The following is a 15,147-nucleotide window of genomic DNA, read 5'->3' as shown; positions in this document are numbered from 1 at the left end:
AAAGAATAGAGAATAATACCTAAATGGGGTGCTAAAGTATAAAGAATAGAGAAAAATGACCAAACAAATTTAAGTATACAGAAATGAAGGGCCTCATCCATGGCCTCATATTTTAGAAAAGAACAAAATAAACCCAGGAATCAGCTTGACAAAGATGGAAGTTAAAAAACTTGTTTAAGGGACAGAATAGTTTTGCCTTCTTTGCAACAGGTCACCTAAAGACCCCTCAGAATTTTGGTCCCTTCTGTACTTTCGCCATGGATTTAACATCCACATTCACAATATGTTGTAGATTATAAAGATATATTATATCTATTCGTCTCCTTTTTTTACCTTTTTGTGCTGATGTGGCGTAAAGCAAACATCAATCAATCAATCTATAAATAATTCACAAAAGATTATTTAACAATGTTTAATCTTTGGTTTTATTTGTGCACTTTGTGTAGTTTCAAAGACTTTTTGTACAATTGAATGCTTTTGTAATTTTGGAACACCCTCCAACTTTAAAATACCTTAAAAAAACTTAAAATTGTTAAATCATTTAAAGGAGAATATTTCATCATTGACATTTAAGAAAGAATTGATTAAACTTGAGCAATTCACATTATCTGTTGTTAAATCCCTTGGTGGCAACAATTTACCATCTCGTAATCAATTTCAGAAGATTTTGAATGAGATAACTGCAGGAATTTTTACTTGATTTGAAATTTATTTTATCTAAAAAATTACAAAACGGAATAAGAAAGGAAATTTTGTAGAATATTGAATTAAAGCTGTTTATTCAAACTCTTAATGCACCAAATCAGATGAAGATGAATCTATTTCAAATGTTTTTCATACTGTTGAATCATTTACTTTTGTGGGTATCAATTTTTCATGGATTGAGAAAAAATTGTATTTTCCTAGATATTTAATCTTGTGATTTTGTCTGTATACTAGCCTTTAATTTGTTGAATATTTGAATTCATGGTTTACATATGCCCTTGAAATCCACGAAAATGGGTATCCCACAAACAAAAATGAATCCCAGTAATAATATTAATTTGATCTCACCAAAAATTTGTCATGCTCAATACTGTAGTTATAATAATTAGAAATGTAGAATTTATTTTTCTTGACTAAATATGTATCAGAAAGGTATTTGTGAATGTGTAACACTTGACCCTTTGATGTCATACACCAATCACGTTGGCACTGTGGCGTCGGACATTCTGTATTTTTTTCAGAATTTTGTAGGAAGGTCTGTAAATTATGGTTGACAAATATCTTCTTGACCTATACAAACAAAAAGCTCTGTTACTTGTAATTTTCCAAGATTTTTTAGTGGATTTCTTTGGAACTTTGCATAAGGGTAGAATAACCGTTATCATCGATGTTCAAGTCTTCTGTTCCTAAAAAAATAACTGGCAAAGTGCACCTGATTAACCACTATAAGTATTAAGACAATTTAAGACTTAAAGTTAATCCTAATGTCAGTGGCATGATTTTCTCAAAAATTCGTGAACAATTACTGTGGATTCATTATTATTCTTATATATAATATTATTATATTTAAAAATGACCTTGACTTGAAGTCCATTAAACAAACAACTTTTGGTCTGTCTGAAACATTCTTTTCTCAAGAATGAAATTTGGACATATCCCTCATAAATCTTATTTTAATTGCAAATTATCAGCAAAATGGAAGATATCAAGTCTATTTTCTGCTACCGAATGATGGATGGTTACCATGATATGTCTTAAAACCAGCATGTTGATTCCTACACAATGTAAAACATCATCATTCACTATTGAACTGTTTATATTTAAGTAACCTCTAACTTCAGTTATATTGTATTTTAGAAAGTTTATTATAGATTTATTGATTTAATATGTGAGCATAATTTATCAAAAATGAAGTTTTTATGAATGATTGCTATTGTTGTTATTTATGAGTTTTATACATGCGCTAGAAATTACATAAAAAAGCTATTAACTTGATGTAAAAGATTAGACATGCATCTGTTAGGCCACCATGTTCTTTGATTTGACATTAAAAGTAAAATGTAAAATTTATAATTCTTCTATAATTAAAATTTTATACATGATTAATTCCTACTAATAAAATTCTATGGTATGAAAATGAGACATGATATGTTCTTAAAAAAACAGTTGTAAAAAATCTTTTGTAAAAAGATCTTTTGTATAAATGCATGTACAAAATGTATAAGTAAAAAATTCTTTTGCAATGCACATAATACATATATTCCCTTGAGGGCATTATCTTGATGGGATATATATAATATGGTTAATGCCAAATGATAGCTGTCAAAAATTTATTTTTAGAAGGGGGTTTATGCAGGAAGTCTGCCATATTTAGGACAAAGCATGATAAATGCAGGTTATCAGATTACTTTTAAAAACATCATGGTGTAAATATATGATATACAGTAGCAGATAAGATTTTCAGAAAGGAAGACCTTAACCTAAGTTAAGATATGTAAATTTCCTGATGATAAATTTGGGATTTGCATCCACTCCTCTCTCTCTTTCTCTTTCTTCTCAGAATAGGGACCTAGCTATACCTCTACTATTACAAGGTTATTGTTAATAATTTAGCTATTTTCTTTCAAAAAATTTCAAGATAACATAATTGACTCTAACAGAATTCACCAATTGCCACCTGCTTCATTTTCCTTTGATTTAATAGTTCATGGTTGAAAAAGTATATTTGGAAAACTTCATAGCTTTGATTGTTGTCTATTGGTAATTGCTTGTTTACATATGTTCAGATTTCTGTGTGTACAATACTTTTGATATATATGTTGATACAGTAGTATTTGCCATGCTGTATATTTGAACAAGGTCAAAATTGAATATTTATAAACAGTTGGTTACAGCAAGAAATTGAAATAAATAAATACAAAAAAATAAATAAAAAAGTAAATTTAAGGTATTAGATTATTATAGTGGGTTCAAAATATCATCTGTCTGTCCTACAAAAACCTTTGAAGTATAGTAATGAACTTGGCATAATTGCTACCCATTATCTTGGAAAGTGTCACATAAACCACAAGTTCAAGTACACCAATGTTGGCCAGATATCTGTATCATTGTGTATGTAGCTTTATGAACTACTTGAAGTATGACAATGCTGCTTTACATAATAGACACTTTTTTATTTATAAACCAGTACATTAATTCAACAGTTACAGGGTTAGGGTGTGTTTGGGAAAACACTTGTGATGTCACAATTAAATGGTAACTGAAATTGCATGCGTCCGAAACGCTTTTCTGGATTTACCTTCACCAGGAACGCCCAAAGCTGAATATTTGATAACCAAGGCTGTATAAGACTGAAACAGTTGAAGAGCTATATGACCAAAAAGAACCTAAACATAATAGCCAAATCCATCTAAGGTCAACTTTGCCTGAGACATATATGATAGTAATCCCCCCTCGTAACATGTGCATTTGAATCTGACTTTAATTGAATAGAATTGGCAGATTTAAAAAAATGTAGTGAAATACAGCCCTGACTAAGATACTTGTTATTTCTGATTTTTTTCTGTAATTTGTCCAAAAATTTACAATTGAGTTCTACTTTTACATTTTATATGAAAAAATGTAGAGGCATCAATTCCTTTTTCTGCCAAAAAAATTAATTTGTGCTCTTATCTCTATTAAAGCAATCACTTGAATTTTTCCATTATTTTTATGCCCCCATTGTAGCAGAGGGGGCATTAAGTTTTACCCTTGTCCGTCTGTACATACGTACATACGTACGTCCCAAAGTTGGTTTCTGTTCTCTTACTTTAGTTAGCCTCAACCAAATGTTATGAAACTTATACACAATGCTTATTTCCACAAAATACAGATCAAGTTTGAATTTTAGGGGTGTCACTTATACTGTTTTACAGTTATGCCCTTTACAAATGGAAAAATTGCTGAATTTTTCATTTCCATTCTCTAACTTAAGTTTGCCTCAACCAAATTTTATGAAACTTATACACAATACTAATTACCACAAAACTCAAATCAAGTACAAATTTGGGTAGCGTCACTTTTACTGTTCTCCAGTTATGTCCCTTTATAACTTTATATAATATGTAAGCGGGGGCATCATCTGTGTCCCATGGACACATTTCCCATTTATTTAATAATGTATTCTACATAGCCTGTTGATAATTACTTCATTGACAAAAATGTTGTCATTCAAACATCTCTCAAGGTATCTGTAGGCACAATCATATAAAAAAGTCAACTATTGAACTTCTTAAGATATATCATTGATAGGAGCTGCGATTTGAGTTTTTCTGTTGTCAAGATCAAAACAAGATCCAACATGTTTATGGACTTGTTTTCATTTAGACACGAAGGAATTCATTTTCGTTCTCTAGCTTAAGTTAGCCTCAACCAAATGTTATGAAACTTATACACTGCTTATTACCACAAAATATAGATCAAGATGGAATTTTGGTGGTATCACTTTTACTGTTATAGAGTTATGCCCCTTTACAAATGGAAAAATTGCTGGATTTTTCATTTCTGTTCTCTAACGTAAGTTTGCCTCAACCAAATGTTATGAAACTTATACACAATACTTATTACCACAAAACTCAGATCAAGTACACATTTGGGTAGGCTCATTTTTACTGTTCTTCAATTATGTCCCTTTATAACTTTATATGATATGCAAGCGGGGGCATCATCTGTGTCCCATGGACATATTCGCAATTTATTTAAGAAGATTTGATTCTTGATTCTATTTGTTTTTATATCACATGATTATAGTGAGGTTGAAATGTATGTTGTAGGTACGATTCGTACAGAATGTGACGCGATGGAATAGTATGAAACCAGCAATGTATCATGGTCATTTGGCTTTCCTAGATTTTTCAAAGTAAGTAGTTTATTGAAAAATATAAAATCAGCTATGTGCCATGGTCACCTGATTTTTCCTTAATTTAGCAAAGAATATAATATATTATAATAGTATGGACCAACAATATACTATGGTCACATGACAATTCTGTATTTCTCCTAGTATGGTTAAGGCACCTTTGAAATAGATAGAGATTCTTTAATGAATCCAGTCTGGTTTTACTTGTAGCTGAGCTAATGCTGAATTATCAGTGGACTTTGAGTTTGCTGCATTGAAATTCACTGCAAACAACATATTGATTTTAAATGGAGAATGAATCTTTGAACATGAAAGATAATAGTATCTATGACACATACTGTTCTTTGAAGTTTGAAATAGTCACTTTTTCATTGTCCATATTTTGCTTCAATTTCCTGGCCTTTTATGGCGTAATTCCCGTAGGAAGTTACAATCTATTACACTTAAAATGGATTTGGACTAAATTGCTTGAGACGATTCACTTTTATTACTTGTTTTTATGTTGTTTGGCAGGACAGTTTTCTGATAGTATCTATTTTACTGTTACAAAATCCATATGCAGATGAAAGATAAGTGTTTTTATATCTGGCTGGGGGTCAGAAAATGTCATATACATCTTTTATTTCTTTTTTAATGGAAGTTTTTTCTCCACTTCATTATAAATCTGTTGATTTGAAATTGCAATTGAACTGAACATACGAAATGTAAAATAAAGTTCTCAAATTAGAATGGAAGTTTTTTCTGTAGACAATTCAAAGATTATGTGAAAAAGTTGTGTGAATTTCACTATTTTGAAATGATGAATTCAAACTGCAATTTTGAAATGTGTCAAATTATATTTTGAATTAACAAATGAGTGCAGTAAAAATTTATAAATATTTAAATTGTTGACAGGAACCTAAGTCCTTAATCAATGTGGCAACATGGTTATAGTTTGTATATTTCTTTGTTCTGATAGCATAAATATACTGTTGATTCCTTTATTTTCGTGGGTACAAATTTTTGTTGATTGGAGAAAGATTGCATTTTCGTTGATATTTGATTTCATGACTGCATTCAAGCCTACAGAAAATTTGTACTTTGTTGAACATTGAAATTTGTGCTTTAGCTATATCCACAAAATCAATGATAATTGGCACCCCACAAATAATAATGAATACACAGTATATATTAAAATAGATTAAGGGAAAAATGAATGAGTCAGAAATCCAGCAACACAATAAAACCAACATCTAGAGGTCAATATTTAGTCTTTAAAAAAATAGAAAACTGCCTGGATTTTTACTCTGTACTACATAAAAAATTTTCTCATGATAATTAGTGAAAACCAGTTATAAAAGGGTGTTTCATCCTAATCATGCTGTGTACTGGCACGATGTTGTCACCAGATCAGCATGAGGCCATCCTTGTTTTCAGATAAACAATATTTTGATGATGTATTTTTTATAAGGTTGGTAACATAAAACAAGATAAACAAGTATGTCAACTTAGCTTGATGCTAATACACATGCCATCGTTAAATTTTAAAGAATGTGCATGTTTTTCTTAGACAGCTGAACATGCAGATGCAATTGTAATCTTTAAACTGGTTAATTGGGCTACTTGTAAAGTTGCTTTAAAAAAAATTTCTGCTTTGAAACTTGAACATGAACACGCAGTTTCGTAATGTTTATCCATAATTCAAGAATCTCTTGGCATGTTGTTTTGAAAATAAAGTTTATCTTATGACTTATTTCACAATGTGTATTATAATTGAATTAATTGGAAAGAGTAGTAAAAAAAAAAATCCTTTTTCAGTGAAAAACAACATAATGAAACAAATTAAAATTTTGTCTTCTCACAAGATTTAAATCCTTTTATAAGATTTGAGTTTACCAACATGCAATTTGGAGCACTATTGAAGTATCTTTATCATTTTCAGATATGCTTAATTTTCATCAATTTTTGCTTGCCAATATTTGAATGTTAAGTGAGACTTTCTTTACCATACATAGGAAAAATTAAAGATCTAAGAATAAAATTTGTTTGGCCTAAGCTGCCCAAATTGAGTCACCTTGTAGTCTAATTATACTTTACACGATATGATGCAACTCTAATTTTGTGGTTCAATAAATTCTACAATTATGTAAAATGTTTGTTTATTTCATTGCAGTTTTCCAATTACTTTTAATTTTACAGTTTCTATTTTTCCTTTATGTTTGGGCAATTTTAGTGTTGTCAATTGACATTTCAAAAGGACCGATACTAAATTATGCACTATGATTTCATGAAATCAATTTCAAAGCACTTTCACATGAAACAGCAAACAATAGACTATTATATGGAAATTGAAGACAAACAGAAAACCCATTCAGTCTAGGTGCATGACAATCGGTGAGAATTTATCTTTGTCGTTCAATAAGCATTTAAAATGAAGATGAATAAGTGTTTAATTGTAAACATTATAATGCAGATATAGTGGAAAATTGATTTAGATAAATTGGCAGCAATTGTCCTAAGCACATCCCGCAGCTTATTTATATATAAATAATACTTTAAATTCAGAATTCAATGCTGGCATGTATAAATGCAAAACTTGCACAATGAATAATAATGATTGATGAATTATTGCAATTCTGATCGAAACATGTGCAATTGTAGATAAATATTGCTGTTGAAAAATTTATAAATTTTGTGTACTTTTATACTGTTGAATTTCTATCAGTATACAACACATTGTATTTTTATGCCCCTGTCATAGCAGAGGGGGCAAAAGATTTACCCTTGTCTGTACGTACGTCCGTCCATACGTCTGTACGTCCCAAAGTTAGTTTCCATTCTCTAACTTTAGTTTACCTCAACCAAATGTTATGAAACTTATACACAATGCTTATTACCACAAAACACAGATCAACATTGAAATTCGGTGCCATCACGATAACGGTTCTTGAGTTATGCCCCTTTATTAACATAAAAATTGCTGAGTTTTTCGTTTCCGTTCTCTAACTTTAGTTTGCCTCAACCAAATGTTATGAAACTTATACACAATGCTTATTATCACATTATACAGACCAAGTTTGAAATTGGGTGGCGTCACTTTTACCTTTCTTGAGTTATGCCCCTTTATAAACATAAAAATTGCTGAATTTTTCGTTTCCGTTCTCTAACTTTAGTTTGCCTCAACCAAAGGTTATGAAACTTATACACAATGCTTATTAACACAAAACTCAGATCAAGTACAAATGTGGGTAGCGTCACTTTTACCTTTCTTCAGTTATGTCCCTTTATATCTTTATATGATATGCAAGCGGGGGCATCATCTGTGTCCCATGGACACATTCCACATTTATTTTTTATATGAATTTACAATCATACAATCTAAAACGTATGTAATTCAAATGTTAACAAAAATGGACCCAAAGGAGAGTTGTGACAATGACCTGGTATTATTGTTTCATAAGCAATATTACTAAGATCAGCAATTACTGATATCAGGGGCGGATCCAGGATTTTTGAAAGGGGGTGTAATTGAATAAAACTGAATAAATATTGCCAAGTGGAGCAAGGTGAAATATTCTTGACAATTTTATGCTAAAAATTACAAATTTTCCAATTGAAGAGATGAGCTCTTATACGTCCAAGCCCCCACTCTGAATCGCCACTGGATATAACTAAGAAACACTATGAAGTCTGAAATCAAATTCCAATATGGAGATAATTCTGTTTCTCATTTAATTTTATACTCCTGTTTGTAATTTCCAAATGCTTAGGCACTAAAGAAGTGGGATATGGATGTGTTTTATAGGAACATTTAGAAACAATATCTAAACATTTCCCAGAAGTCACATTAACCTTCATAGTAATGCAAATACAATAATTGAAGTAATTGCAGAAAATGATTTATTCCTATTTCTTTTGATGGGAACTAAGTTAAATTGAGAGAGAACTTTATACATATATATATATGTTATATTTTAAATTAATGAATTTCACAAGTTCATAAATTATAATTTTCCTGAATTTGAATATTAAACTTTGTATATATGTTTTATGAACTGGTTACCTTAAGGTGTTTGTATAGGGCCATTTGTCATATGATATTTTATGTGAATATTCACACCAATTTGTGACAATTTCAGAATTTTTTAAGTCCTAGATTTTAATGTCATGAATTATTATATAAATTATGAAGCTTTACTATTCTTTATATTATTTTTGTAAAAATTTATCATTTGCAGTATATATATATGAGGATATGTTCATGAAATACTGCCAGAGATGTTAGAAAAAGGATAGACACATATTTTAAGTAATCAATAACTGTGTATGTGTGTGAGTCTGGATTGGGTTTACAGAATAGAGAATAACAGGCCAATACTATAGAAAAATGGGTTAAAAAATAAAGAATAGATTGATTGATTGATTGGTGTTTAACGCCACTTTCAACACTATTGTGCTATTTTGTGGTGGTCAGTTTTTATTGGTGGAGGAAGCCTGAGTGCCTGGAGAGTACCACAACCTTTCGGTAGGAAAACTGACAATCCTAGCCAATTGGAGTCGAGTGCACCTGCCCCCCTTTCAGGATTCTAATTCACAACCTCAGTGTTGACTGGCTTGTGATACAGTAGTTGGACTACTTAGACCACTTGGCCGCCAAGGCCCTTAAAGAATAGAGAATATTAGGGTGCTAAAATATGAAGAATGTAGAATAATGGGCAAAATACATATAGAATAGAGAAAACTGGCCCTCAAAATTAAACAATACAGAAATGCAGTACCCCCATTCCAGACCCTCATGCATCATACACAATGTCATCATACACAATGTCATCATACACAATGTCATCAAAGTCATAATGCAGTGATAAGGGATATTACAGTAATAGGCCCATAAGATGAAACCGACTTTAATGAAAATATCATATGACAATTAAAGAAATGGATGTTGTCTTGAATAAAGATACATGTACTTTTAACACTCAAAATTGAACTGCCATATACCAATTTTTGACATTTTTATGTATTATGTCTGTTTGTTTTGCTGACACGTTGTTGTCAATATAATGGAATTCTATGCGACTGTCATACAAGTGAGAGGTTTGGCTAGCTATAAAACCAGGTTTAATCCACTTTTTAGCTCACCTGACCTGAAAGGTCAAGTGAGCTTTTCTCATCACTTTGCGTCCGTCGTCCTGCGTCCGTCGTCCATCGTCCGTCGTCCGTCGTCCGTAAACTTTTACAAAAATCTTCTCCTCTGAAACTACTGGGCCAAATTTAACCGAACTTGGCCACAATCATCATTGGGGTATCTAGTTTTAAAAATGTGTGGCGTGACCCGGTCAACCAACCAAGATGGCCGCCACGGCTAAAAATAGAACATAGGGGTAAAATGCAGTTTTTAGCTTATAACTCAAAAACCAAAGCATTAAGAGCAAATCTGACATAGGGTAAAATTGTTCATCAGGTCAAGATCTATCTGCCCTGAAATTTTCAGATGAATCGGACAACCCGTTATTGGGTTGCTGCCCCTGAATTGGTAATTTTAAGGAAATTTTGCTGTTTTTATACGACCGCAAAAAAATTTTTGTGGTCGTATATTGGTATGACGTTGGCGTCGTCGTCGTCGTCGTCGTCGTCGTCGTCGTCTGGCGTCGTCCGAAGACACATTGGTTTTCGCACTCTAACTTTAGTTTAAGTGAATGGATCTCTATGAAATTTTACCACAAGGTTCAATACCACAAAAGGAAGGTTGGGATTGATTTTGGGGGTTATGGTACCAACAGTAAAGGAATTAGGGGCCAAAAAGGGGCCAAAAATAAGCATTTTGTAACTTCCAGACATAACTAGTGTGTTAGTGTATGGATCTCTCTGACATTGTACCACAAGGTTCCATATCACAAAAGGAATGCTGGGATTGATTTTGGGGGTAATTGTTTCAATATTTTAGGAATTAGGGGCCAAAAAGGGGCAAAAAACTAGCATTTTTCTAGTTTCATGACAATAACTTGTGTGTAAGTGTATGGATCATTCTGAAATTTTACTACAAAGTTCCATATCACAAAGGGAAAGCTGGAATTGAGTTTGGGGGTAATTGCCGAAACGTTTAGGAATTGGGGGCCAAAAAGGGGCCAAAAATAAGCATTTTTCTAGTTTCCAGACAATAACTTGTGTTCAAGTGTATGGATCTCTCTGAAATTGTACTGCAAGGTACCATACCACAAAGGGAAGGCTGGGATTGAGTTTGGGGGTGATGAATCATAAGGGGGTTCAAAAAATTTGGGGGGGGGGGGGGGGGGGGGGTTTCCTTTTTTTTCTTTTTTTCCTTTTTTTTTTCTTTTAAAATTTTCCATTTTAAGTTGGTTATTTCTGATTTATATTTAAAAGCAAATACTAATGATATGGTAGGAGATACACACCAAACAGGATGTGTAAATTATTATATAATAAGTATTGTGCAATAGCAAGAAATTTTCAATAGCACAGTATTGCACAATAGCAAGAAATCTTCAATTGCACAGTATTGCGCAATAGCAAGAAATCTTCAATTGCACAGTATTGCGCAATAGCAAGAAATATCCAATAGCACAAAATTGCACAATAGCAAGAAATTGTCAATTGTACAGTATTGCGCAAAAGCAAGAAATATTTAATTCCACAGTATTGTGCAAAAGAAGATACTTCGTATAAATTGCTTATTTCTTGACCAATTTCAATGGGGTTTTATTCTTGAATTCTTGGGGTTCTTTAATATGCTGAATCTAACCAGGTATTTAGTTTTTGGATTTTGGGCCCCGTTTAAATTGATCCACATTGAGGTACGAAGGGTCCAAAATTGAACTTTGTTTGATTTCATCAAAAATTGAATTATTGGGGTTCTTTGATATGCTGAATCTAACCGTGTATTTAGTTTTTGGATTTTGGGCCCCGTTTAAATTGATCCACATTGAGGTCCGAAGGGTCCAAAATTGAACTTTGTTTGATTTCATCAAAAATTGAATTATTGGGGTTCTTTGATATGCCGAATCTAACCGTGTATTTAGATTCTTAATTTTTGGTTCCGTTTTCAAATTGGTCTACATTAAGTTCCAAAAGGTCCAAAATTGAACTTTGTTTGATTTCATCAAAAATTGAATTATTGGGGTTCTTTGATTTGCCGAATCTAACCGTGTATTTAGATTCTTAATTTTTGGTTCCGTTTTCAAATTGGTCTACATTAAGGTCCAAAGGGTCCAAAATTAAACTTAGTTTGATTTTAACAAAAATTGAATTCTTAGGGATCTTTGATATGCTGATTCTAAACATGTATTTAGATTTTTGATTATGGGCCCAGTTTTCAAGTTGGTCCAAATCGGGGTCCAAAATTAAACTTTGTTCGATTTCAACAAAAATTGAATATATGGGGTTCTGTGATATGCTGAATCTAACCATGTATTTAGATTTTTGATTTTTGGGCCCCGTTATCAACTTTGTCCACATTGAGGTCAAAAGGGTCCAAAATTAAACTTTGTTTGATTTCATCAAAAATTGAATTCTTGGGGTTCTTTGATATGCTGAATCTAACCATGTATTTAGATTTTGGATATTGGACCATAAAAGGTGAATGTCCAATTTAAAATTTTTAAGTTCTTAGACCACATTCATTCTGTGTCAGAAACCTATGCTGTGTCAAATATTTAATCACAATCCAAATGCAAAGCTGTATCAAGCTTAAATGTTGTGTCCATACTTGCCCAAACTGTTCAGGGTTCGACCTCTGCGGTCGTATTAAGCTGCGCCCTGCGGAGCATTTTATTGGTTATTATCTTGAATATTATTATAGATAGAGATAAACTGTAAACAGCAATAATGTTCAGCAAAGTAAGATTTACAAATAAGTCAATATAACCGAAATGGTCAGTTGACCCCTTTAGGAGTAATTGCCCTTTATAGTCAATTTTTAACCATTTTTCGTAAATCTTAGTAATCTTTTACAAAAATCTTCTCCTCTGAAACAACTGGGCAAAATTAAACCAAACTTGGCCACAATCATCATTGGGGTATCTAGTTTAAAAAATGTGTGGTGTGACCCGGCCAACCAACCAAGATGGCCGCCACAGCTAAAAATAAAACATAGGGGTAAAATGCAGTTTTTGGCTTATAACTCAAAAACCAAAGCATTTAGAGCAAATCTGACATGAAGAAAAATTGTTTATCAGGTCAAGATCTATCTGCCCTGAAATTTTCAGATGAATCGAACAACCTGTTGTTGGGTTGCTGCCCCTGAATTGGTAATTTTAAGGAAATTTTGCTGTTTTTGGTTATTATCTTGAATATTATTATAGATAGAGATAAACTGTAAACAGCAATAATGTTCAGCAAAGTAAGATTAACAAATGAGTCAACATGACTGAAATGGTCAGTTGACCCCTTTTGGAGTTATTGCCCTTTATAGTCAATTTTTAACAATTTTTCGTAAATCTTAGTAATCTTTTACAAAAATCTTCTCCTCTGAAACTCCGTGGCCAAATTAAACCAAACTTGGCCACAATCATCATTTGGTTATCTAGTTTTAAAAATGTGTGGCGTGACCTGGTCAACCAACCAAGATGGCTGCCACGGCTAAAAATAGAACATAGGGGTAAAATTCAGTTTTTGGCTTTTATCTCAAAAACCAAAGCATTTAAAGCAAATCTGACATGAAGTAAAATTGTTTATCAGGTCAAGATCTATCTGCCCTGAAATTTTCAGATGAATCGGACAACCCGTTATTGGGTTGCTGCCCCTGAATTGGTAATTTTAAGGAAATTTTGCTGTTTTTGGTTATTATCTTGAATATTATTATAGATAGAGATAAACTGTAAACAGCAATAATGTTCAGCAAAGTAAGATTTACAAATAAGTCAATATAACCGAAATGGTCAGTTGACCCCTTTAGGAGTAATTGCCCTTTATAGTCAATTTTTAACCATTTTTCGTAAATCTTAGTAATCTTTTACAAAAATCTTCTCCTCTGAAACAACTGGGCCAAATTAAACCAAACTTGGCCACAATCATCATTTGGTTATCTAGTTTTGAAAATGTGTGGCGTGACCTGGTCAACCAACCAAGATGGCCGCCACGGCTAAAAATAGAACATAGGGGTAAAATTCAGTTTTTGGCTTTTAACTCAAAAACCAAAGCATTTAAAGCAAATATGGCAGGAAGTAAAATTGTTTATCAGGTCAAGATCTATCTGCCCTGAAATTTTCAGATGAATCGGACAACCCGTTGTTGGGTTGCTGCCCCTGAATTGGTAATTTTAAGGTGATTTTGCTGTTTTTGGTTATTATCTTGAATATTATTATAGATAGAGATAAACTGTAAAAAACAATAAATGTCGGCAAAGTAAGATCTACAAATAAGTCAACATGACCGAAATTGTCAGTTGACCCCTTTAGGAGTTATTGCCCTTTATAGTCAATTTTTAACCATTTTTTCGTAAATCTTAGTAATCTTTTACAAAAATCTTCTCCTCTGAAACTACTGGGCCAAGTTAATTATAGATAGAGATAATTGTAAGCAGGAAAAATGTTCAGTAAATTAAGATGTACAAACACATCACCATCACCAAAACACAATTTTGTCATGAATCCATCTGCGTCCTTTGTTTAATATTCACATAGATCAAGGTGAGCGACACAGGCTCTTTAGAGCCTCTAGTTTCTACAAAAGGATATGCCTGTACCAAGTCAGGAATATGACAGTTGTTTTCCATTGGTTTGATGTGTTTATTAAGCTTTTGATTTTGAAATGGTGGTTTTTTTATACGACCGCAAAAAAATTTTGAGGTCGTATATTGGTATGACGTTGGCGTCGTCGTCGTCGTCGTCGTCGTCGTCGTCCGGCGTCGTCGTCCGAATACACAATGGTTTTCGCACTCTAACTTTAGTTCAAGTGAATGGATCTCTATGAAATTTTACCATAAGGTTCAATACCACAATAGGAAGGTGGGGATTGATTTTGGGGGTTATGGTACCAACAGTTAAGGAATTAGGGGCCAAAAAGGGGCCGAAAATAAGCATTTTTGTAACTTCCAGACATAACTTGTGTGTTAGCATATGGATCTCTTTGACATTGTACCACAAGATTCCATATCACAAAGGGTCAATGCTGGGATTGATTTTGGGGTTAATTGCCTCAAAATTTTAGGAATAAGGGGCCAAAAGGGGGCAAAAAACAAGCATTTTTCTAGTTTCATGACAATAACTTGTGTGTAAGTGTATGGATCTTTCTGAAATTTTACTACAAGGTTCCATTTCACAAAGGGA

The 15,147-nt window shown here is 32.5% G+C and overlaps 1 protein-coding gene and 1 long non-coding RNA gene across 3 annotated transcripts in view; both read left to right on the top strand.

The window, feature by feature from the left end:
* The window catches only part of LOC127728007 (uncharacterized), a 106,383-nt gene that overhangs the window by 55,003 nt on the left and 36,233 nt on the right, over window positions 1–15,147 (top strand). The gene's annotated exons all lie outside the window — the stretch shown is intronic.
* LOC127727991 (heparan sulfate 2-O-sulfotransferase 1-like) overlaps window positions 1–15,147 on the top strand; it is a 64,580-nt gene that overhangs the window by 23,405 nt on the left and 26,028 nt on the right. For both annotated transcript variants that reach the window (XM_052235142.1, XM_052235143.1), the window contains one exon: window positions 4,797–4,882. In XM_052235142.1, coding sequence (XP_052091102.1) covers window positions 4,797–4,882 — 86 coding nt within the window. The remainder of the gene's footprint in view (window positions 1–4,796; window positions 4,883–15,147) is intronic.

The sequence above is a fragment of the Mytilus californianus genome, unplaced genomic scaffold (assembly GCF_021869535.1).
Source record: "Mytilus californianus isolate M0D057914Y unplaced genomic scaffold, xbMytCali1.0.p SCAF_2, whole genome shotgun sequence".
In the NCBI taxonomy this organism is placed as follows: domain Eukaryota; kingdom Metazoa; phylum Mollusca; class Bivalvia; order Mytilida; family Mytilidae; genus Mytilus; species Mytilus californianus.
This window is presented reverse-complemented; position numbering and strand designations above follow the sequence as displayed.